This window comes from Eurosta solidaginis, chromosome 4, assembly GCF_040869045.1.
Source record: "Eurosta solidaginis isolate ZX-2024a chromosome 4, ASM4086904v1, whole genome shotgun sequence".
Classification (NCBI taxonomy): domain Eukaryota; kingdom Metazoa; phylum Arthropoda; class Insecta; order Diptera; family Tephritidae; genus Eurosta; species Eurosta solidaginis.
In genome coordinates this window covers 124,280,614-124,308,021 of record NC_090322.1, presented here as the reverse complement: position 1 = coordinate 124,308,021, position 27,408 = coordinate 124,280,614, and the positions used below count along the sequence as shown (strand labels likewise).

Sequence of the window (27,408 nt, the reverse complement as noted above, 5' to 3'; positions counted from 1 at the left end):
CTGAGCCCAAATCCTAACGAAAAATCGAAGGTGCAATATCGGTTAATAAATCGACCCAGTTTAGTGTCCATACTTAATTTTATAAATTGTATTAAACGATTGGTTATAAGTTATCAAAGAAATTGCAATCCAAAGTTGGACAAAGTGCAATTTTATCGTGAGGCCATTGACAATGTAGTAGAGACCGACCTAAGGTGGGTTTTTGCACCGAAGCCGAACCGAAAGTTCGGTTTTGATCAACTTATCGGCAAGATTACTTACCTTAAGCAAAATTCAACCTTATTTGAGAACAAGTAAGGAAGGTTAAGTTCGGGTGTAACCGAACATTACATACTCAGTTGAGAGCTATGGTGACAACATAAGGGAAAATAACCATGTAGGAAAATGAACCGAGGGAAACCCTGGAATGTGTTTGTATGACATGTGTATCAAATGAAAGGCATTAAAGAGTATTTTATGAGGGAGTGGGCCATAGTTCTATAGGTGGACGCTATTTAGGGATATAGCCATAAAGGTGGATCAGGGTTGACTCTAGAATGCGTTTGTATGATATGGGTATCAAAAGAAAGGTGTTAATGAGGGTTTTAAAAGGGAGTGGTGGTAGTTGTATAGGTAGCCGCCTTTTCGAGATATCGCCATAAAGGTGGACCAGGGGTGATTCTAGAATACTTTTGTACAATATGGGTATCAAACGAAAGGTGTTAATGAGTATTTTAAAAGGGCGTGGACCTAAGTTCTATAGATGGACGCCTTTTCGAGATATCGCCGTAAAGATGGACCAGGGGTGACTTTAGAATTTGTTTGTATGATATGTGTATCAAATGGAAGGTATTAAAGAGTATTTTATGAGGGAGTGGGCCATAGTTCTATAGGTGGACGCCATTTAGGGATATCGCCATAAAGGTGGATCAGGGTTGACAATAGAATTTGTTTGTATGATATGGGTATCAAAAGAAAGGTGTTAATGAGGGTTTTAAAAGGGAGTGGTGGTAGTTGTATAGGTAGCCGCCTTTTCGAGATATCGCCATAAAGGTGGACCAGGGGTGATTCTAGAATACTTTTGTACAATATGGGTATCAAACGAAAGGTGTTAATGAGTATTTTTAAAAGGGAGTGGGCCTTAGTTCTATAGGTGGACGCCTTTTCGAGGTATCGCAATAAAGGTGGACCAGGGGTGACTCTAGACTTTGTTTGTACGATATTGGTATCAAATTAAAGGTATTAATAAGAGTTTTAAAAGGGAGTAGTGGTAGTTGTATATGTGAATGCGTTTTCCAGATATCGACCAAAATGTGGACCAGGGTGACCCAGAACATCATCTGTTGGATACCGCTAATTTATTTATATATGTAATACCTGCCAAGATTTCAAGGGTTTTTTATTTCGCCCTGCAGAACTTTTTCATTTTCTTCTACTTAATATGGTAGGTGTCACAACCATTTTATAAAGTTTATTCTAAAGTTATATTTCGCGTCAATAAACCAATCCAATTACCATGTTTCATCCCTGTTTTCGTATTTGGTATAGAATTATGGCATTTTTTTCATTTTTCGTAATTTTCGATATCGAAAATGTGGGCGTGGTCATAGTCGGATTTCGTTCATTTTTCATACCAAGATAAAGTGAGTTCAGATAAGTACGTGAACTGAGTTTAGTAAAGATATATCGAGTTTTGCTCTAGTTATCGTGTTAACGGCCATGCGGAAGGACAGACGGACGACTGTGTATAAAAACTGGGTGTGGCTTCAACCGATTTCGCCCATTTTCATAGAAAACAGTTAACGTCATAAAATCTATGCCCCTACCAAATTTCAAAAGGATTGGTAAATTTTTGTTCGACTTATGGCATTAAAAGTATCCTAGACAAATTAAATGAAAAAGGGCGGAGCCACGCCCATTTTGAAATTTTCTTTTATTTTTGTATTTTGTTGCAACATATCATTACTGGAGTTGAATGTTGACATAATTTTCTTATATACTGTAAAGATATTAAATTTTTTGTTAAAATTTTACTTTAAAAAATTTTTTTGAGCTCTGCTCAACTGAGTATAAAAAGGGTCTGCCATAACGGGTTTTTATGCTTCAGAAAAATATAAAAGTTCTTTTCTTGTACATCTACCAAAAACAACAAACGCAATTCCCTCATTAGCGAGACATGCTCATATTGTTTTATACAATTGTTTTAATTATTGATATTAGAGAAAATATACAAAGTTTATAAACGGCGATGGTTGCTAGGAGATGTTGCAATATTCATACTTTATATTAGTGTAGTTCTAAATGTTTTTAATCCTCACTGTGTGGAATATTTATAGACGCGCTCTCAAGATTTTAGTATTATTTGATTTATTTATTCTTCACTAATTCACTAATATATCAATATTATTATTTCTATTTAATTAACGAGACATGATAATATTGCTTTCAGGCGCGGATCTACGGTGGGGGTAATAGGGGACATTTCCCCATTCCATTTTCCATTTCCATTTTTAATTACAAGCATATTGGTGCTTGAATTGTCGGTAAAAGTCTAATTGAGTGGTCGACTGCTAATACGCTACCAAAAATATCGAGAGAGGTGTCAAAAGACGCGTATTGACCTCGACAATAATAATGTGAAAAATAAACTCAATTCAGTAAAAAAATAACATAACATACATAAATTTTTCAATTCACATTGTCAGTTTTATTTCATATAAAATAAGATTTACTGGAGCACTTACATAAATGAAATGTTAGATTTCATTGTTTTATTTGCTGACATTAACTTTTTCTAAATATGTACATTTTAAGAGCTTGAATCAGCCAAGGAAAACCTTCTGTGTTTTTGGTCTGAGAATGTGGAAATTACCGATTCAAAACTAATGCTGCGAGCAAGGCTGGACTCCAACGCCAATGTTCCAAAGCTTGTCAAGCGATTTTGGTTCATAGTAGAACGTAAAAAATTTTTCACGCAAGATAATAGACTAAAAGAATGCTCCCCTTCAGCCACACTGACTGGAAGTGTGCAAAATATTCTTAATGCAGATGTTCGGAAAAAATACTTCCATCTTCAAGTCAAAAAATTTTCAGAAGTGAAATGGTGGCAGCAAATCACATCCCAGATTTGCTAAGTGGATGGCTTTGAGAAGAATGATTTCATCTATTAAATCCGTAGAAATATCGATGCCATAAATCGTGCAGAATGCCGCTGTCTTTTCTCTGAGCTCTTCTTCCGTCATATCCTGATACTTCCAAAAAAAAAACTAAATTTAATCGCAATGTAATTTACGGCTTCGAAACGTCTTGTCATATTACCAATCAAGCATTCCAAAAGAACGTAAAAAACTTGCTGTTTGAATTGATTTTCGGAATTACACTCAGGTGATTCGCCAGGTAATTCATCGAACTGGCGCTTTATTATCTTCCTTATTTTCTCTGCGAAGGTATTCACAACTCCTATACTCCCTGCCAGAATCTTACATTCTTGAAGTATGATCGACCATTGATGCCTGAACTTCTTCAACTCATCAATCAGGCTACGTATATTTTCTGTTTCCACGTCCAGTGTAGCATTTCTAGCTTGCAGTGCCATATTTCGATGATCAACACTTTGAGCCAAATGGAGGCTAAGAGGATACACTCAAATTTCTCCATATATGCTTCAATACCTTTCAAATCCGTTACTGTTTCTGAACTCAAATTCAAAAGCTTGATTTCATCAATAGCTTTCAATATTTGGGGAATGTGAGTTGCGAAAGGTTTCACACTATCCACACGAGCAGACCATCGTGTTTGTGACATGCTGTGCAAGGAGCAATTAGTTTTTTCCTTGAGAATTTCCCATCTCTGAGGGCTTGCGCTAAAGATATTATACAATTTCTGCATTATACCGAAAAATGTGACGAATTCTGCACGTAGCTGAATGCGTTTATAACCATTTCAACTATCGTAGGAGTGCGGGTTCGACTCCCACTCCCGGGAGAAAAAGCTATGAAGAGATTTACAAGGTATAATCGAAACAGCTGTCGCCTTGTCCGTCCTGATGTCACGTTGTTTAAATATTTCCCAAATTATTAAATAAATTGTAATTTTTCTCTAATATCAATAAACCAAAAAAAGGCTATTCCCTTTTTCCTACATTAATTGTTCCCACGCGCTTTTTACAGCTGACTTATGTAAGTACGATATAAAACAAATCGCTAGGCGCTACCACCGATTAAAACGATAGTGGCTACCGAAAAGATCGGATTTTTTTTCGAAAAGTCAACCGCCTCACCCAAATACCCCTCTGGATCCGGCCATGACTGTAGGTGAAATGGTTAAACCACACACAAGAAGTCTGCTTTAGCGTTTCGCCAAAATGTGTGGCCCTTGCCATAAAGATCTACGTTTTTTTTTTCAAGTTACAGCTAGAGTTAAACTAGATTAACTTTTTAAAAAAATCTTACTTTGCGTCTTTGAATAACGTAATTTTTTGTTAGGAATTTTCAGTGTTGGTTTCGCACTTTCATCCAGTAGTAAGTGTGTAAGTAAGTAAGTAATAGGTGTGTAAGTTTTAATTACCTTTCTTTGGCTTTCAATTCACTAGGCGGGATGGGTTCCCCAGAGCAGGTCTGAGGTTGCGCATTGTGTGCAGGTCGTCCAGGTCCCTTTTTAGTGTGTTCTCGTTTCCGCACTTTTGCTCTTCGATTCTGGAACCATACCTATCTGGAACAAAGCGGTTTATTTCAGAAATTTTATTTTGAAAAGTTTTTACATAAGCGACTATCATAGCATGTGCTATAATCAAAAGTTTCTCAAATTTGTATTAGATTTCGTTAAGCGACCAGGGCCGGCGAAACGCGCAAAATATGGGTGGGTAGCTTGGATCGGCGGTAAAATTAGTAGACAATCCTTCATCATTCTGCAAATTAGGTATGGTCAGTAATCAAACGACAAGTAATAATGTAATGAAGTTTTTATTGTAATTTTTATAGAATATTTGACAATCTTTCACTAATTCCCGGGTAGGTACATACCCACGCCTTTCGCCGGCACTGCAAGCGACTTTGTAAGATAACTGAACCCTCACTTAATAGTTTTAATTTTACCAAAACACCATAAAGCATTTAAATACATGTAATAAAGAACTATTTTTCCAGCATGGTGTAAGTAGAACGTTATTTTTTTTTATGAATCAATCTTATGATTTACGGCCATTTTATGGACTGCCTGCTAATATTTACATCTCCTTTAAACACAATTTCATTTCTACAATGCACGTTGTATTTATCCTGTAGACACATTTAACGGGCGATCCACCCGTTAAAATTTGTCAGTTCGACGGCGACATCTGTTGTGTACCCAAGGAACAGCTGACTGGCATGTGCAATTTTCTCGTTTCCTGTTTCACGTCACTGTATTTGGCTTTTACGTTCTTAAACACATCCCTTTTGCACAAAATTCACACAGTTTTCAAACAAAATATTTTTTAATTTATTTAATAATTTGGGAAAAATTTAAACAATGTGACATCAGGACGGACAAGGCGACAGCTGTTTCGATTATACCTTGTAAATCTCTTCAAAGCCTTTTCTCCCGGCAGTGGGATTTGAACCCGCACTCCTACGATAGTTGAAATGGTTACAAACGCATTCAGCTACATCATGCCTTATTTGTTGTAAAGTTTTTCCCAATTGCCTTCTTTTGCATATATTAATCTTCTACACATCACATACTTCGTATGTAATTATGTGTTGAAGTTATGCATGTTTGTAAGGCGGTTTCAGAGAAACTGGTATTGTTGCTGGTTTTGTTCTATTTATAGAACTACAACGAATTAACCAAATATTGTCTGTTTGTAAGAGTTAATCGAGGATTGCCCGTATTGCTAAGGCATTACGTAGCTGAATGCGTTTGTAACCATTTCAACTATCGTAGGAGTGCGGATTCGAATCCCACTCCCGGGAGAAAAGGCTTTGAAGATATTTACAAGGTATAATCGAAACAGCTGTCGCCTTGTGCGTCTTGATTTCACGTTGTTTAAATTTTTCCCAAATTATTAAATAAATTATAAAATTAAAAATTGCTTGAAATATGTAAATGTTTTCATACATTTAAAAAAGCAATACGGGCAATCCCCGATTAACTCATACATAACAATATATTTTTTTTTACAATTGTTTTTGGCAATCTCTTTTACATCCATTCGGAGTGCTACCACACTTCCTTAATAATTTAACAAACATTTTACAAGGCGTTGAACAAATGAAATGAATTGTCATGCCTACGAATTTATCTATCAGTTGCCCAATTCCCATATTGGCAGTGTGGTAACCCACTTGTTATGTAATATTCCACTTGTTTTAATATTTTTATTTCAAGAACTCTTTGAGAAATATTTAAATGTGTTGACTTTTGAAAACAAAACTTTTTCACTTCATAATTTTTTCTTGTGTAATAAAAGATATTTTTAAAAAAAATTATTATTTTTTCTGGCAACAATCCGTCAGCATGAACATCAACAACATCCGGCATGGGACCGTCTTCATTTTCTGCAACCTCAGTGCCGGGCATCATATCGGCTGGTGGCATTTTTTCGGCACGTATCCCTAAACTACCAACTTTCTGGCGTGAAGAACCTGAAATCTGGTTTCTGCAAATTGAATCAAGTTTTAACATTGCTGGTGTAAGTCAAGTCTCAACAAAATGTTAATATCTTCTAAGCCATATGGATTCATCGATTCTTTACGTGGTGAAAGACATCATCAAGAATCCTCCAGCGCAAGGACGTTATGAAGCTATGAAGACCCGAATTGTTCAACATTTTACTGAATCCGAAGAGAGTCAACCGAAGCAGCTGCTGAACAATTTAGAGTTAGATGATCAAAAGCCTTCACATCTCATGCATCGCCTGAAAGCGTTAGCTGGATCTAAGGTCAGTGATAATGTGTTAAAAATGTTATTTTTGGAGTTCCGGAAAAAGTCAAGTGCATCCTTGCGGTAACAGAATGCAATCAATTAGATAAGCTGGCAATATTGGCTGATACAATTTTTGGGCAATTTTCTCCTACTTCTTCATTATCCATTGGTGAATTAGATCAAAAACCTGTTCGAACTGCTATGCCTGGTAATGACATATCGTCACATTCCGAATTTTTTACTTTTTCTTTAAAATTGGATTCGATCGTATCAAGAATAGAAGCTATCGAGAACCGATCGCGCAATTCAAATCGTGGTAGTTCATCTAGACGTAGTTTATCTCAATATCGTGAAAAGTCACGAAACCGCAAAGATTTAGGGTTATGCTGGTATCATTGGCGTTTTGCTGAGAAAGCAATCAAGTGTATACAGCCATGTGTATTTAAAAATCCAAAAAACTAATTCCGCCGTCGTCAGAAGCTTCGACCACTCATGGTGATGGTAATGTATCTGGTCGACTATTCGTCACTGAACGTAAGACAAAAGTAAAGTTTTTAATAGATTCAGGGGCTGAACTTTCGGGTTTCCCATGCAAGTCATCAAAACAATCCAGTGTTCAACATGTCCCTTATGCTGCTAACAATACTCGTATCCCTACCTATGGTGAAAAATTATTTGAGCTTCGTCGAAATTTCAGATGGATGTTCATTTTGGCAGATGTATCAAAGCCAATTATAGGGGCTGATTTTTTTAGACATTTTCACCTATTACCAGGCTTAAAAAGAAAAGTACTTGTTGATGGTGTAACGTTTTTGAACACACCTGTTAATTATTTAAGAGGAAAAAATCTTAGTATCAAAGCCATTGCAGAAGAAAGCAAATTTCATGAACTTTTTAAGGTATATTCTGAATTGTATTCTGCCCAAACATTTACTTCCGAATGCAAGCATCAAGTTGTCCATCATAATACAGTGTCTGGTAGCCCTGCAAAGGCCCGCCAAAGAAGATTAGATCCACAAAAGCTTGCCATAGCTAAAGCTGAATTTCAGTATCTTTTGGATAACGGAATTATTCGTTCAAGCAACAGTAGTTGGGCTAACCCACTACATATGGTACCACCAAAACCTGATGGTACTTGGAGACCATGTGGTGATTACCGAGCACTCAATAAAATTACTGTATCGGATAAGTATCCAATACCGTATCTTAGCGATTTTACTATGGAAATGGCGGGTGCGAAAATATTTTCAAAATTTGACCTTATGAAAGCGTATTACAAAATTCCAGTAAATCCGAAAGATATTCCTAAAACTGCAGTTATAACACCATTTGGTTTGTTCGAATTTTTGAGAATGCCACTTCGGTTATGTAATGCAGCACAGACCTTCCAGCGTTTCATGGATGAAGTAGTCCGAGGTCTTAACTTTGTTCTTGTTTATCTTGACGATGTCTTAGTCTTTTTTTCTGATCCTGATCAGCACATGGAACATCTCAGGCAATTAATCGAAAGATTCAAAACGTATGGTATTGTTACGAATATTAGCAAAACTAAGGAGTGCTGCCATCTCTAAGCCGATGCTAAGCAGTGACGTGAATTCACATCCATAGCTCAATCATTATGTATCTACATAAATGAAACAATAATTGCGTCTACACATATGTACCATGTACGTATACGAGCAGCGGAGAGTCAATGCACAAACACATGCATATATCTGAGATACTCCTATAAGTATGCAATGAGAAAAACTATAAAATTGTGCAATTGTAGTTACAGCTGAGAAGTTTGAGAGCTGCTGGACTAGTAGATTCTGGAAGCGCCTAGAAGATGCGAAGGTTGAAATCAAAGAGTATAAAAGGCGGCAATTGTAGAGGCGCTGGAATTCAGTTTGATTTGAGTTGTCAAGCAGTTTCGACTAAGACGCTATCTAGCGAGCAAGAGCAGTATTATGTTGAATAGTAGAGTTTCATTTGAGCTATCAATCAGTTTGGTTATTAAGCAAGCTATTCGTTGCACAGTTTGAGTGTTTTTGTGAAGTACTTTAATAAAGGCCATTTTGCATTATTACAAATTGGAGTTATTTATTCAACAGTTTAGTGATTCGAACTTAGCAGAGGATTGCAAATAAGAGGATTTGCAAGTAAAATCGTTACAATTGGTGTCAGAACAGGAATTGTTGAATAAATTCCAGAGGACAACAAGGACATGGCAAAGTTCAGTGAATTGAAGATCCAGCAACTAAAGAAGGAGTTGGAGAGCCGTGGATTGAATACAAGCGGCGTTAAACTCGAACTTCAGGCACGGCTACGAGAGGCAATGGAAGCAGAAGGAATTGATGTGGACGAGTATCTTGATGGGGACGAGACAAAGGCAAAAATTGAAGTGAAAAATGAAACATCGCAGACAGTTACGAGCACAGACTTGAACATGATATTGGCTGCAATATCTGCACAAACATCGACAGTAACATCAATGTCGTCGCAAATTGCATCCCAACTGGAAGAGCAGAAGACATATATGGCATCTCAACTGGAAGAGCAAAAGACGTATATGTCATCACAGATGGAATCCCAAGAGACACGAATAACATCGAAGATTGAAGCACAAGAAACGCGTATATCCGAAATGTCGTCGCAAATGTCATCTCAGCTGGAATCGCAGGAGAAACGTATAACAGCGAAGATTGAAGCACATTTGGATGAACAGAAAACACACATGGCGTCACAAATTGCAGAACAATTAAAGGAACAAGAGGCACGCATAGCATTACAGCTCGAAGCACAAGAAGAGCGTATCTCAACAAAGCTGGAGGCACAGGAAACAAAATTCTCATCGGAGCTGGAGGCTGTTAGTGAACGACAAGATAAAGTGGAGGCCGAGATGGATGCTTTGAAAGATAGGATTCAGGAGTTACAATTGAACCGTCCAATCACTTCAACGTCTACTCTGAAGGTAAAATCCCCAACGTTTGATGGTTCTGTTCCATTCCAGGTATTTAAGCTCCAATTTGAGAAGACGTCGGCAGCGAACAACTGAAATGCTGAAGATAAAGTTGCAGCTCTGTTCGTGGCATTGAAATGGCCAGCAGCCGAAATCCTACAGACGATTCCCGAAGGAGAGCGGAACAACTATGAAGCATTGATGGCCGCTGTCGAGAGACGTTATGGAAGCGAGCACAGGAAACAGATATTCCAAATTGAGTTGCAAAACCGTCACCAAAGAGCGAATGAGACTTTGCAGGAGTTTGCCTCGGATGTTGAAAGGTTGGCTCATCTCGCAAATGCGGACGCACCCGTGGAATATACCGAGAGGGTAAAAATCCAGAGTTTTATAAATGGCATACGGGACGTGGAAACGAAGCGAGCTACATACGCAAATCCAAAGCTGACATTTGCTGAAACGGTATCACATGCATTGACTCAGGAAACGGCCTCACTATTGAGTAAACAAGCATACAAAGCTCATCGTGTGGAAGTGGAAAGACCAGATTGGGTAGACACAATTTTGGAAGTACTGAAGGGATCACAACAGAAAAATGCCGGAGTTATTAAATGTTTCAAGTGCGGCAACCCAGGTCATATTGCACGACATTGCAGCACCGGTCCCAATAGCTCCAACAATGTGGGTGGCCGTAAACGCAGAGCTGAAGGAGATGAGCAAATCTCCAAGTCCACTCAATCGTTAAACTAAAGCGAGTCAGCCGCAAGGGGCGACAGCTGGCTCCCTCAATTGAATGCCCCATAATCTCTATCTCACAAATTGGAAAAAGGTCAAACAATCTTACTGTCGGAGGACATGTGGATGGAAAGGAACGTTTACTGACTGTAGATACGGGTGCATCTCATTCCATCATTCGAGCGGATTTCGTCAACAAGTAGATAAGACCATTGCATGGAGCAATATTGCGTACAGTCACTGGAGAAGACAGCACTGTTCTAGGATCATGTGAAGTCGCAATTGGGAACGTCACGGTAGTACACAATTTTATAGTGGCAGAAATTGTTGATGAAATCATAATTGGAGTGGAATTCTTAATCGACCAGGGCATAAAGATCGACATGCAAAGCAAGACGATGCGATATAAAAATATGGATGTACCACTTAACTTCGGCTACGAGAGACCACGAGTGCTGGTGGAAGAGAGTCAGCAAATACCACCAAAATCCGAAGCAGTCATCTGGGCAAAGGTTGATGGAGATTGTGGGACAAACAAATTGTGGGTTGTCGAAGCGGCAAACAAATCAGCACTGAACATACTTGTAGGAAAAAGCCTGGTTATGACAAAACAAGATGGACGTATTCCGGTAAGAGTATTCAAAGAGTTCAAGTCACCACTCAAACCGACTAAAGGAGCTATTTTGGGAAGATGCCAAGAGGCTGAAGTAGTTATTAACTGTGAACAGCTCCAGGAACACGTTTCATTTAGTAATACTGATCTTTCAAATGGCATCACGGCAGGGACACAGGGGCTAGGAAGCCTATCGGAGTAAGGCAAAACAACTGCTCCTAAAGTACGCGAACATATTTGACCAGGATGGTTCCAAACCAGGCCACACCAATGTTGGGAAACATCAAATTGACACTGGAGATGCGTAGCCGATCCGTCAAGCTCCACGTAGTGTTCCACTGGCGAAACAGGAAGTTGTGAGTCAAATCATACAAGAAATGAGCGACAGCGGCGTCATCGAACCATCAGCTAGTCCATGGAGCTCACCGGTAGTACTTGTAAAGAAGAAGGATGGAAAAATGAGGTTTTGCGTGGACTAACGGAAGTTGAATGACGTAACGAAAAAGGATAGCTACCCATTGCCAAGAATTGACGACACTCTGGACTCGCTATCTGGTACGAAATGGTTTTCCACGTTGGACTTGAAAAGCGGCTACTGGCAAGTATAGGTGAAGTAGGAAGATAAAGAGAAAACAGCCTTCAGTGTCGGTGATGGTCTTTGGCAATTTACAGTGATGCCTTTTGGACTTTGTAATGCACCAGCTACTTTTGAGAGACTCATGGACCAGGTACTGAAAGGACTACATTGGAAAACATGCTTGGTGTACCTGGACGACATCATCGTATTGGGCAAGAATTTTGATGAACATCTTAAGAACTTGGGAGAAGTTTTCCAAAGAATAGCTGGCGCTGGTCTGAAGTTAAGTCCCAAAAAGTGTGCGCTGTTTAAAAAGGAAGTAAATTATTTGGGTCACAAGGTAACGACAGAGGGCATCTGCACTGCGAACGAAAAGATAGAGGCTGTAAAGGATTGGCCAAGACCATAGAACCTACATGAATTAAGAACTTTCCTTGGGCTGTGCACATATTACCGCCGGTTTGTACCAAATTTTTCCAGCGTAGCCCATAGCCTCCATGAGCTTACAAGAAAAAATAAAGCTTTTGAATGGAAGAAGGAGCAAGAAGTGGCTTTCCAAACATTGAAGGAGCGTTTGTGCACTGCCCCAATGTTAGCATATCCGATTCCAGGAGCAACATTTATTCTAGATACAGATGCGGGTGGATATGCTATAGGAGGCGTTTTATCACAACTGGTCGATGAACAGGAGAAGGTAGTTGCATATTACAGCCGTTCGATTGGAAAACCAGAGAGGAACTACTGCGTTACGCGGAGAGAGCTGTTGGCATTGGTAGAGACCATTAAACATTTTCACAAATACCTCTACGGCCAGCGATTCCGTGTTAGGACAGATCACGGAGCTTTAAAATGGCTTCTGCAGTTCCGTAATCCGGAAGGACAATTGGCACGATGGATTGAGCGACTACAAAGCTATGACTTTTCCATTGAGCATCGAAAAGGTAGTACCCATGGAAATACTGATGCAATATCACAAAGACCATGTAGTTTGGAATGCAAGCACTGTTCAAAAGCCGAGGCTAAAGAAGACATTATAGATGTCCGGCTAATGACTATAACATGTACGGATGAATGGGACAAGGAACAACTAAGAAAGTGTCAGCTAGAAGATACAGATCTGTCACGTGTTATGCAAGGGCTCGAACGAAACGAAAGACCAAACTGAGAAGAGATGTCAGCAGAGAGTCCCATTGCGAAGTCATATTGGGCACAGTGGAACAGTTTAGAATTGATATCCGCTTGCCTTCATCGAGTATGGGAGAGTGAGGATGATAAATGCAAGAAGAAACTGATAGTTGTTCCCAGAAAGAGGATTCCTGACGTGCTCAGCGAGCTGCATAATGGTGCAAGCGGAAGTCATCTTGGAATCACGAAGACGCTCGAGAAGATTAAACAGAGATTCTATTGGGTTGGTTGTCGTCAGTCGGTCACTGAGTGGATTGCGAACTGCAAGTTTTGCAGCAGAGCGAAAGGGCCCAGAACCCGAAGTCATGGCCAGATGAAGCAATATAACTCAGGTGCGCCATTTGAAAGGATCGCTATGGATGTCGCCTGTCCATTTCCTACTAGCAACGGCGGAAACAAATATGTACTGGTAGTTATGTATTATTTCAGCAAATGGCCAGAGGTATACCCAATCCCAAATCAAGAAGCGGAAACGGTTCCAGAAGTGTTTGTAAACAATTGGGTTGGAAGGTATGGTGTACCAATGGAGTTACATTCTGACCAAGGCAGGAATTTCGAATCAGCTGTATTCCAGGAAATGTGTAAATCATTGGGCATTCGAAAAACACGAACAACTGCATTGCATCCTCAATCCGATGGTATGGTAGAACGATTCAATAGAACATTGGAGGAGCACTTAAGGAAAGTAGTAGACAAGTACCATAAAGAGTGGGATACCCGCATACCACTATTCTTGATGGCTTACCGATCAGCAGTGCATGAGACAACGGGCCAAACCCCTGCAAAAGTAATTTTTGGCAATGACCTTAGACTGCGAGCTGATTTGAAGCTTGGGATAGATGCCAATGCGGAGAGAAATGTTAAGAAATCCACTAGTGATTTGGAAGAAGAGCTAAGAGAAATACATGATCTGATAAGGCAACGAACAAAGATTATGAGTGACAAGATGAAAGCCAGATATGATAAAGCAATTAATTCAGAAGGTTTTCAGGAAGGAGATTTGGTGCTGTAATACAACCCACAACGTAAAAAAGGTTTGTCCCCGAAATTGCAGTGTAATTGGGAAGGCCCATACAAAGTTGTAAAACGGATCAACGATGTAGTTTACCGCATACAAACCATCGGTAAACCACGAACCAAAATGAAAGTGGTCCATTTGGAAAGGCTGGCAACGTTTAGATCGGGAGATTTGTCTAATCGGGACGATCAGACTTAGGTGGAGGGCAGTGTTACGAATATTAGCAAAACTAAGGAGTGCTGCCATCTCTAAGCAGATGCTAAGCAGTGACGTGAATTCACATCCATAGCTCAATCATTATGTATCTACATAAATGAAACAATAATTGCGTCTACACATATGTACCATGTACGTATACGAGCAGCGGAGAGTCAATGCACAAACACATGCATATATCTGAGATACTCCTATAAGTATGCAATGAGAAAAACTATAAAATTGTGCAATTGTAGTTACAGCTGAGAAGTTTGAGAGCTGCTGGACTAGTAGATTCTGGAAGCGCCTAGAAGATGCGAAGGTTGAAATCAAAGAGTATAAAAGGCGGCAATTGTAGAGGCGCTGGAATTCAGTTTGATTTGAGTTGTCAAGCAGTTTCGACTAAGACGCTATCTAGCGAGCAAGAGCAGTATTATTTTGAATAGTAGAGTTTCATTTGAGATATAAATCAGTTTGGTTATTAAGCAAGCTATTCGTTGCACAGTTTGAGTGTTTTTGTGAAGTACTTTAATAAAGGCCATTTTGCATTATTACAAATTGGAGTTATTTATTCAACAGTTTAGTGATTCGAACTTAGCAGAGGATTGCGAATAAGAGGATTTGCAAGTAAAATCGTTACAGTATCATTGTCAACGCTGGAAAATGTGAATTGGGAGTCTCAGAACTCAACTTTTTGGGACACAAAATTACTAGTTTTGGTGTTTGTCCAATGCAAAAAAAAGTAAGTGCTATTTTGGATTATACAAACTCTTCAACAATCAAGGATTTGAGGCAATTTTTAGCTTTGGTTAATTTATATCGAAAGTTTCTACAAAATGGAGCAAAAACTCAAGCTCCTTTAAATAATTTGCTGATTGCGCCAATTTTTGTAAGCAACGACTTCTTGCAGATGTTATTTACTTTTATCACCATTATCAAATATCAATTTCGCCATTATCATATTTTCCGCCATATATCATATTTTGTGATAGGCTGAAGAAAATACAAAAAAAAATTTGATCTACTGAAAATTGGAGGTTTCTTATTTATTTTTCGCACTGTAAAATTTAGCTTTTTACAAAGCATTTTACTTAACCATGTCATACCGAGAAAAAGGCATCGATACATAACACATCTTTCCAACACTAAAGTTGTATACAGAGTTGGGCACAGTGCACCATATGAAAAAATTCCACTAGATACAAATTAAACTAAATGGGGCTACATTGAAATAACAGTCCTTAAAAATAACAAGTAAGGAAGGCTAAGTTCGGGTGTAACCGAACATTACATACTCAGCTGAGAGCTTTGGAGACAAAATAAGGGGAAATCACCATGCAGGAAAATGAATGTGTTTGTATGACATGAGTATCAAATGGAAGGTATTAAAGTGTATTTTAAAAGTGAGTGGGCCATTGTTCTATAGGTGGATTCCATTTCGGGATATCGCAATAAAGGTGGACCAGGGTGACTCTAGAATGCGTTTGTACGATATGGGTATCAAATGAAAGGTGTTAATGAGGGATTTGCAAAGTTTTTTTCTAAAGTTATATTTTGCGTCAATAAACCAATCCAATTACCATGTTTCATCTCTTTTTTCGTATTTGCTATAAAATTATGGCATTTTTTTTAATTTTTCGTAATTTTCGATATCGAAAAAGTGGGCGTGGTCATAGTCGGATTTCGGCCATTTTGTATACCAAGATAAAGTGAGTTCAGATAAGTACGTGAACTAAGTTTATTAAAGATATATCGATTTTTACTCAAGTTATCGTGTTAACGGCCGAGCGGAAGGACAGACGGTCGACTGCGTATAAAAACTGGGCGTGGCTTCAACGGATTTCGCCCATTTTCAAAGAAAACAGTTATCGTCATAGAGGCTATGCCCGTACCAAATTTCATAAGGATTTGTAAATTTTTGTTCGACTTATGGCTTCAAAAGTATTCTAGACAAATTAAATGAAAAAGGACGGAGCCGCGCTATTTTGAAATTTTCTTTTATTTTTGAATTTCTTGCACCATATCATTACTGGAGTTGAATGCTGACATAATTTACTTATATGCTGTAAAGATATTAAATTTTTCGTTAAAATTTGACTTTTAATTTTTTTTTAAGTGGCCGTATTCTTCATCCGATTTAGCCAATTTTTATTTAGCACATATATAGTAATAGTAGTAACGTTCCTGCTGTTCATGATATCTTCAACGACTGCCAAATTACAGCTTGCAAAACTTTTAAATTACCTTCTTTTAAAAGTGGGAGGTGCCACGCTGAAATGAAAAGTAGCCAATTTTAATCGCCAAATGTACTACAAGAATTAATCAGTTTGATTCATTTTAAGAAGCATAGTACCATTATCTACTATTTTAAAAATTTAATTAAAGATGGTGTATCAATGGTGTATTGAAACCCTAAGCATTTCCGGTCGCGTCAAAAATTCTTTCGCACTCCTAAGACCTAACGTCTGAACTTTATAAAATAAAGCACTATACACACTATTCTAGGGAGAAGTCATGTAGAGTACTTATAGAATATAAATACTTGAAACAAAACTCACCGCAACTCTACTCTCTTTTAAGTCCAGTCTCATAGCGAGGGCTTCGCGCATAAATATATCGGGATAATGACTCGCAGAAAACGCTCGTTCAAGCTCCTCCAACTGCCAGGAATTGAAATTAGTACGAGATCGTCTCCGTTTCGCAGCATTACTATCTTCATCACCATCGCCAGGAAAGCCTGAAAAGGAAAGATGAATTACTTATAATAAAATGTGAAGTGAATTGTGTAATTGAGTTAGTAGGTTTTAGTTTTTTTAATTTTTAGTGATTCTAGGCATTGAGCACACCTTTTTCATTTACAACCATTTGCACAAATCGTCCCCCCTTCAGGTGTTTCAGGAGAGCTTCAATCGTTAAAAGCGGCGATTGTCTTAGTTGCAAGAAAAGTTGGGCAGCAACATTCTGGTGGCCACATATTTCTGGGCTTATTATTCTCAGCATAGAACTGTAATTGCATCTGCAAATGCGATTGAACGAATATAAAAATGTGGACACTCTAATTTAGTTAACCCACTGTGTAATTCTTACAATACGTTATTAACTCATGTGGGAGTGGGATAATCATAAATATTCATTCAAAAATATAATTATACTCATATATTTCAATTACTAACCAGCTTCAGTATGTGCAACACTACTCTACGCAGATTAATTGTAATATGGACAAGGGTTTAATATCATTTAATCTTATACCTACTCACATATAGCACTTATGTTTGTATGTAAATATGATATATGTAGTTTGTATACATTTATATGTGAATATTCCCAAACGAATGCCCGTAAATGGGTTGAAACTAATGTGCATATATGTATGTACATATGTCTATTGGCCATAAATTTGAGTTTATTGGTATATGAAGTACTTATACATTCTTTTAAAGGTCATTTAAATTCTGGGCAGGGATGAGCGGTGATTTTAATAGAAAGGCCTACAAATACCCCGCAGGAAAATTAATAACAAGTTAGGGCTACGCTCTTGTTTTTTTTTTTTCATAGCTTGAAATATGGTACAACAAAGGAACTTGCATCACAGGAAAAATCGGCAAATTAAATACAATTACAAACAATTTTTAATCATACATACATATCTTAAATTTCAGAACTTAAAAAACCGCCTATAATAAATATGTCAATGCTAAAATCAATATGTAGAGCTGTGGTGTGTGCCGAATCCAAGGAAATAGTGTCGATAAATTATAGACTTTGGACTTTGATCAGAACTCTGGAAATAGTGCAATTAACTAGATAAATCTAAACTGTGGGACTCTGAGCAACCACGGTCTATAAAATTATTGTATGAGTATTCATAGGGTAATCTGAATTTTGACCCTTGTACTACACACAGTTGCCCATCTGGGCCAAAAGGTATAAGCCTGTGATATCGTCTAATATAGTTTTCCGGTGTTAGATACCACAAGAAAATAGTCTTCATTTTCCGAATATCCATAGAAAATCTTACTTTTTACCCCTCGACCACACCCTTCAACCATTCCCGAACGGCATCGAAACTTATGTATATGTCATATTTTTGACTTCGGTATTACGATTTAAGGGGATCCGCCTAGATAAGACCTTGTATTTGATTTAAAGAACCACCCTAATATTTATACATGAATATCTATGTATTTCAAACATTTATCTATGCACATATGTACTCATAATTTATCTATTCACAATTTGGCTAATACACACTGGTTGGTTCGCAATCCACAATATAAACACAAATATTCAATCTGCTGTAGAAGGCGAATGAAATACACACATTAGTAAAAGGACGTAGCAATTTAAGGGCGTAAAGTGAATTGTATTACTTTCCATATAAATCGAAATGCACATTCAGACCCTAATAATTCAAGTTAAACGCTGTCACTGCCACCGCCCCTTCCGCAATTGTCGCTACGATCCTAACAAGATTTGCTGTTTGCCGTGGTCGGCCGATTGCAACTTGGGGCTATTTGTTGTTTGGTTTGTTACAGTGGCAGATCACACTGTGCCTGCTGTGAAACAACAATTTAATATTGCAATGCACGCGAATATTCAAATTGAGGCAAGTGCCTGTAGCCCTATTATCCCAAACCCCAATCAAATACATGTATAAGTATTTACATATATGGTACAAAATCATGGAAGTGGAGAAATTAGGTTCGAACCGGTTTTCTATCTAACGTTCCAGACAGTTTTAAATTTTACCTATCTTTCCGATTAACGTAACTTTGTATTGAGCGACACATTTAAGAATTGCAGTTAAATTTTAATTTTATTTTAAGAAGAATGTTTGATGAATCATTTCAGAAACGCGTCCAAAATGCATAAAATAAGTTTCAAACGGGCAAAAAACACGTCAAAAGGGATTAACTTAAAGTAAATACTGGTACTTTATCAAATGTTTTTGGAATATTTATACCATTTTTTTTTTCAGAAATTATAACATAAATTAGAAATTATAACATACAAACTTGCCTATATATTTAAACCACGGGCAAAGTAACATCCAGAATTTATAAACAAAAAAGTGTTTTCAATTGTGTTAGCCAAATAAGTGAAATAAATTATTTTCATACACAGAGAGCAGAGCTGGGTAGTAATGATTACTTTAGAAATTAAATTACCTAATTCTCCATTGCAACTTCAGGGAAAAGTAATCATTTCTACGCATTTCTTCTTCAATTCCTACAAAAAAACTACCAAAAGTAATTTCGTTTTTTTGGAGGCTCCACATTTTTTGTTGGTATTTAAAAAAAAATAATACTTAGTGCAGATGAAATTTTTGCCCCACTACTTTCGAAAGGGAATTGAAACCAATGGGCGCGGAAACCTCTAATTATACTCAGTTGAGCATAGCTCACAGAGTATATTAACTTTGATTGGATAACGGTTGGTTGTACAGGTATAAAGGAATCGAGATAGATATAGACTTCCATATATCAAAATCATCAGTATCGAAAAAAAATTTGATTGAGCCATGTCCGTCCGTCCGTCCGTCCGTCCGTCCGTAACACGATAACTTGAGTAAATTTTGAGGTATCTTGATGAAATTTGATATGTAGGTTCCTGGGCACTCATCTCAGATCGTTATTTAAAATGAACGATATCGGACTATAACCACGCCCACTTTTTCGATATCGAAAATTTCGAAAAACCGAAAAAATGCGATAATTCATTGCAAAAGACGGATAAAGCGATGAAACTTGGTAGGTGGGTTGAACTTATGACGCAGAATAGAAAATTAGTAAAATTTTGGACAATGAGCGTGGCACCGCCCACTTTTAAAAGAAGGTAATTTAAAAGTTTTGCAAGCTGTAATTTGGCAGTCGTTGAAGATATCATGATGAAATTTTGCAGGAACGTTACTACTATTACTATATATGTGATAAATAAAAATTAGAAAAAGCGGATGAAGAACACGCCCACTTTTAAAAAAAAATTTTTTTAAAAATCAAATTTTAACAAAAAATTTAATACCTTTACTGTATATAAGTAAGTAAATTATGTCAACATTCAACTCCAGTAACGATATGGTGGCGTGGTTCCGCCCTTTTTCATTTAGTTTGTCTAGAATACTTTTAATGCCATAAGTCGAACAAAAATTTACCAATCCTTCTGAAATTTGGTAGAGGCATAGACTCTATGACGATAACTGTTTTCTTTGAAAATGGGCGAAATCCGTTGAAGCCACGCCCAGTTTTTATACACAGTCGACCGTCTGTCCTTCCGCTCGGCCGTTAACACGATAACTTGAGCAAAAACCGATATATCTTTATTAAACTCAGTTCGCGTACTTATCTGAACTCACTTTATCTTGGTACAAAAAATGGCCGAAATCCGACTATAACCGCGCCCACTTTTTCGAAATCGAAAATTACGAAAAATTTAAAAAATGCCATAATTCTATACCAAATATGAAAAAAGGGATGAAACATGGTAATTTGATTGGTGACACCTACTATATTAAGTAGAAAAAAATGAAAAAGTTCTGCAGGGCGCAATCAAAAGCCCTTGGAATCTTGGCAGGAATAGTGTTCGTGGTATTACATATATAAATAAATTAGCGGTAACCGACAGATGATGTTCTGGGTCACCCTGGTCCACATTTTGATCGATATCTCGAAAACGCCTTCACATATACAACTAAAGGCCTGTTCCTTTTAAAACCCTCATTAATACCTTTAATTTGATACCCATATCGTACAAACACATTCTAGAGTCACCCCTGGTCCACCTTTAGAACTATGGCCGACTCCCTTTTAAAATACTCTTTAATACCTTCCCTTTGATACCCATGTCATACAAACACATTCCAGGGTAACGCTGGGTTCATTTTCCTACATGGTGATTTTCCCTTATTTTGTCTCCAAAGCTCTCAACTGAGTATGTAATGTTCGGTTACACCCGAACTTAGCCTTCCTTACTTGTTTTTAAATGATCTTTTCGAAAGTTTTTAGCGTGTGTATGTGTGAGTAGCAACTTCTGCTCTTAATAAAATAAATAAATGTAAGGCGCGATAACCTCCGAAGAGATCTAAGGCCGAGCTTATCTTCCAATTTGCGTCGTGCTCCTCTTGATTTTCCCTACAAATTGGCCGGACGCGACCTACATGGTTTTATGCCGACTCCGAACGGCATCTTTTCATGGCAGAAATACACCCGGAGCGCTTGCCAAACACTGCCGAGGGGCGACCCCGCTTAGAAAAATTGTCTTCTAATTGAAAAACCTTATTTCTAAAATTGTTGATGTTGCTTTGCCCGGGGTTTGAACCCAGGGCATCCGGTGTGGTAGGCGGAGCACGCTACCATCACACCACGGTGGCCGCCGCTCTGCTCTTAGCTAATGATAAAATGATGTGTATGTGAAACTCTTTGCTTCAAGCTGCTGGTTATTTGTATGTGTAGCTGCTAGATTTGATGTATTCATATACATAAGTGTGGCTGCTTGCTTTATTGTTGTTGTGCAGTTATTTAGTAGCAACATAGTGATGTATAAATCTGCTAATATTCGCCACAATATGATATTAATAAGAGCTTTAGAACCTAGCTCGTATGTTATTAATTCTTGGTTTGAAAATTTCTCTATCAGCAATTGAATTTATTTTGAACAAACCCCCTCTAAGAGCATACATTTTTTATACCCAGCTATCCTTTTTTTTTTTGAGTCGACAAAGAAGTGTTGCACCTAAATTTTTGATCTGATCAGTAATTAATTTATCAGTTTGAAACGTCGCTGGTAAGGTGCAATAAATTCGTAGACTTTGGGATCTATTCTTTCGAACAATATAAAAGTCATAAAAGCGTAAATGTGGGGAGAGACGCTAGTATGACCATGGTTGCGCAAGAGTTTATGCATAATTTTTACCAGCTCTTCGCCGCCTTGTTTGTACAGCTCAGCTGGTGGTCCGTTCTTCCATGCAGGTTTGTTTATTTTGTAGGAGAGATATTCCGTCACCAGAGATCTGGTTGCCATCTCCCTTAAACTCCTATAATTAGAATAGTTTCCATGCATAATTTCCTGCAGAAATTTTCTGCGGTGTTGAAGCCCTCCGTCATGAAAAATACAAGTTAACTTTTAGCTTTTCAGTTACTTTGACAATTGTTTTGAGGAATGGAATGGGAAGTTCAAAAGTACTTTCTCTAGAAAACATATTTTTACAAAGTAGTTCTTTTTGATTATAAAAAAGTTTCTTGTTTTAGTTAAGCTTCAAATCGAAAAAATTACTTTTGGTACTTTTTTTAAGGTTCTGAAATGTTATCAATTCCTTTGCTGCGATGGGAGAGGGAGGGGTTTGAGGTGGTGAAGTGAAAAAAAACTTAAAAATATGAAAATTTTTATTTTTCTTCATCCTTTCGCAAAATAAGAAAACACCCATAAAATTACAAACTAACATTGAATTGTTGTTTATAGACATTTAGACCAGGTTTACACATGCCTTGGAACTATATTATTTTCTGTAAAATTTTTAACGTTTCTCTCTTATTTTGTGCTTCCAGTTAGAGATTACACTCTAGAGGTAGAACTTGATCTATGAAAAAAATCTAAGGTACGAAAATGAAGATAATCTCGTTATATGTAAACTAGGTCTAAGCCTTTAAAAATGAGGTTAAATATCTTTTAATCGATTGTTTTTGTCAACAGATACGATTTTTTAATATGAGCCAAATGACAATTGAAACTAGTACACTTCGTTACAAATTGTATCACTATCATAAATCGATTTTTTTTACATATTGGCAAGGGGAATGGTTGATTTGAAAATTATATATATTTGACCATAAAAGCCAAACAAAAAAACCATACAGTTCCTAAGTCGAAATCCAAGCACCCCTTTTAGAAGCGTCATTAGTTGATCCACGAATTAAAACATTATTATTATTAACGTAGTTAAAAATCCATTAGCAAAGTGGGACTATATGGAATCATGTTAAAATATTTACCTACCTACGTTTTTCGCGATGCATGAATTATTATGATATACATAAGTACTAAAACGAACTTTTAATTGTTAATTACATATATTTAAATAAATCTGTTTTTCGCAGGTGCACCAAAATTGATTCACATTCCCAACTGTGAACAGCCATAAAGTCGGTATCTGCGGCGTTTCGTAATAACCACTGAAGGTTTGAAGACCATGCTGCAAGACACGGGCGGAGATAGAACAAAAAAAGGTTACTGCAAAAAAAATGCATGACGGAAGTAACTTTGTTCTTGTAACCTGCTTTTGAGGAGAGTTTTACATGTATTAAGGAACAAGAATACTCAAACTTGAAATAACTGTGACAGAATTCAAAATTAATTTGAATAATATGAAAATTTGCCTAATGATTTTGGCAGATTATCGATTCGTAAACCTTTTTCCAATCGAATAATCCCCTAGGATGGTTCATGGTTCATCAGCTCCATAAGATTTTGAAAACCACAAAAAAATGCTGCAACAAAAGGAATCAGTTCAACTCCCATAAAAAGATCTGTAGTCGCATGCTCCCTTGCGACTCCTCCCGGACTCATCCTAGAAGAATCCCCATACTCAGAAAAAGTGTGGTGATAACTTTTTTAAACGAAAATTAAAATGGCAATTTTTCATCCTCGCATCTCGTGAGGAGGTGTAAAACGTTACAACTGATATATTTGCTATAGTTCGAGGAATATTTTTATTAAAAAATTTGCTGCAATAATGCAAGGATTCATAGATATCTAACATAATCTGGACCTGAATAACTAAGAAGTGATGTTATGCAAATGAATGATGATGCTCCGGCTAAGAAAGTATTTTTATCGGAACCCGCCTGTAGAAGCAGAGGAAGAGGGCGACCCACACTTCGTTGGAAGGAACAGGTGGAAAACGATTTAAATTCTCTTGATGTAACCAAATGACGCCCGTAAAAAAAAAAAGCGACTGGCGCGCCTTGTGCGACGGCCATAACCGTTAAAACGATTAAGCGCGAATTGCGTAAGTAGGCATTAGGAAATCTGAGCCTAAATTTTAAACCATTGAGCGATTTAGGCACTTTTTGAAACATTTTTATACTCAGTTGAGCAGAGCTCACAGAGTATATTAAGTTTGATTGGATAACGGTTGGTTGTACATATATAAAGGAATCGAGATAGATATAGACTTCCATATATCAAAATAATCAGGATCGAAAAAAAATTTGATTGAGCCATGTCCGTCCGTCCGTCCGTCCGTCCGTCCGTCCGTCCGTCCGTCCGTCCGTCCGTCCGTCCGTCCGTTAACACGATAACTTGAGTAAATTTTGAGGTATCTTGATGAAATTTGGTATGTAGGTTCCTGAGCACTCATCTCAGATCGCTATTTAAAATGAACGATATCGGACTATAACCACGCCCACTTTTTCGATATCGAAAATTTCGAAAAACCGAAAAAGTGCGATAATTCATTACAAAAGACAGATAAAGCGACGAAACTTGGTAGATGTGTTGACGTTATGACGCAGAATAGAAAATTAGTAAGATTTTGGACTATGGGCGTGGCACCGCCCACTTTTACAAGAAGGTAATTTAAAAGTTTTGCAAGCTGTAACTTGGCAGTCGTTGAAGATATCATGATGAAATTTGGCAGGAACGTTACTACTATTACTCTATATGTGCTAAATAAAAATTAGCAAAATTGGATGAAGAACACGGCCACTTTTTAAAAAAAAAATTTTTTTAATTCAAATTTTAACAAAAAATTTAATATCTTTACTGTATATAAGTAAATTAAGTCAAAATTCAACTCCAGTAATGATATGATGCAACAAAATACAAAAATAAAAGAAAATTTCAAAATGGGCGTGGCTCCGCCCATTTTCATTTAGTTTGTCTAGAATACTTTTATTGCCATAAGTCGAACAAAAATTTACCAATCCTTCTCAAATTTGGTAGGAGCATAGATTCTAAGACGGTAATTGTTCTCTGTGAAAATGGGCGAAATCGGTGGAAGCCACGCCCAGTTTTTATACACAGTCCACCGTCTGTCCTTCCGCTCGGCCGTTAACACAATAACTTGAGCAAAATCCGATATATCTTTACTAAACTTAGCCCACGTACTTACGTGAACTCACTTTTTCTTGGTATAAAAAATGGGCGAAATCTGACCATAACCACGCCCACTTTATCGATATCGAAAATTACGAAAAATGAAAAAAATGCCATAATTCTATACCAAATACGAAAAAAGGGATGAAACATGGTAACTGGATTGGTTTATTGACGCAAAATATAACTTTGGAAAAAACTTTGTAAAATGGGTGTGACACCTACCATATTAAGTAGAAGAAAATGAAAAAGTTCTACAAGCGAAATCAACACCCTTGGAATCTTGGCAGGAATACTGTTAGTGGTATTGCATACATAAATAAATTAGCAGTACCCGACAGATGATTTTCTGGATCACCTGGTCCACATTTTGGTCGATATCGCGAGAACGCCTTCACATATACATCTAATGGCCACTCGCTTTTAAAACCCTCAATAATACCTTTAATTTGATATCCATATCGTACAAACACATACCAGAGTCACCCCTGTCCCACCCTAATGGCGATATCTCGAAAAGGCGTCCACCTATAAACCTAATGCCCCCTCCCTCTTAAAATGCTCAGTAACACCTTTCGTTTGATACCCATATCGTACAAACATTCTAGAGTCACCCCTGGCCCACCCTAATGGCGATATCTCGAAAAGGCGTCCACCTATAGACCTAGTGTCCGCTCCCTCTTAAAATGCTCAGTAACACCTTTCGTTTGATACCCATATCGTACAAACATTCTAGAGTCACCCCTGGCCCACCCTAATGGCGATATCTCGAAAAGGCGTCCACCTATAGACCTAATGCCCACTCCCTCTTAAAATGCTCAGTAACACCTTTCGTTTGATACCCATATCGTACAAACATTCTAGAGTCACACCTGGCCCACCCTAATGGCGATATTTCGAAAAGGCGTCCACCTATAGAACTAAGGATTACTCCCTTTTAAAAAACTCATTACCACCTTTCATTTGATACCCATATCGTACAAACACATTCTAGAGTCACCCTGGCCCACCCTAATGGCGATATCTCGAAAAGGCGTCCACCTATAGACCTAATGTCCACTCCCTCTTAAAATGCTCAGTAACACCTTTCGGTTGATACCCATATCGTACAAACATTCTAGAGTCACCCCTGGCCCACCCTAATGGCGATATCTCGAAAAGGCGTCCACCTATAGACCTAATGTCCGCTCCCTCTTAAAATGCTCAGTAACACCTTTCGTTTGATACCCATATCGTACAAACATTCTAGAGTCACCCCTGTCCCACCCTAATGGCGATATCTCGAAAAGGCGTCCACCTATAGACCTAATACCCACTCCCTCTTAAAATGCTCAGTAACACCTTTCGTTTGATACCCATATCGTACAAACATTCTAGAGTCACACCTGGCCCACCCTAATGGCGATATCTCGAAAAGGCGTCCACCTATAGAACTAAGGATTACTCCCTTTTAAAATACTCATTACCACCTTTCATTTGATACCCATATCGTACAAACACATTCTAGAGTCACCCTGGTCCACCCTAATGGCGATATCTCGAAAAGGTGTCCACCTATAGACCTAATGCCCACTCCCTCTTAAAATGCTCAGTAACACCTTTCGTTTGATACCCATACCGTACAAACATTCTAGAGTCACCCTTGGTCCACCTTTATGGCGATATCTCGAAAAGACGTCCACCTATAGAACTAAGGATTACTCCCTTTTAAAATACTCATTACCACCTTTCATTTGATACCCATATCGTACAAACACATTCTAGAGTCACCCTGGCCCACCCTAATGGCGATATCTCGAAAAGGCGGCCACCTATAGACCTAATGCCCACTCCCTCTTAAAATGCTCAGTAACACCTTTCGTTTGATACCCATATCGTACAAACATTCTAGAGTCACCCTTGGCCCACCTTTATGGCGATATCTCGAAAAGGCGTCCACCTATAGAACTAAGGATTACTCCCTTTTATAATACTTTTTACCACCTTTCATTTGATACCCATATCGTACAAACACATTCTAGAGTCACCCCTGGCCCACCCTAATGGCGATATCTCGAAAAGGCGTCCACCTATAGACCTAATTCCCACTCCCTCTTAAAATGCTCAGTAACACCTTTCGTTTGATACCCATACCGTACAAACATTCTAGAGTCACCCTTGGTCCACCTTTA

At 37.9% G+C, this 27,408-nt stretch overlaps 1 protein-coding gene across 1 annotated transcript in view; it reads right to left on the bottom strand.

Moving 5' to 3' along the window:
• The window catches only part of LOC137250268 (homeobox protein unc-4-like), a 58,943-nt gene that overhangs the window by 1,303 nt on the left and 30,232 nt on the right, over positions 1-27,408 (bottom strand). The window contains exons 2-3 of the mRNA XM_067782767.1: positions 16,705-16,883; positions 4,546-4,685 (exon numbers count right to left, since the gene is read on the bottom strand). Coding sequence (XP_067638868.1) covers positions 4,546-4,685; positions 16,705-16,883 — 319 coding nt within the window. The remainder of the gene's footprint in view (positions 1-4,545; positions 4,686-16,704; positions 16,884-27,408) is intronic.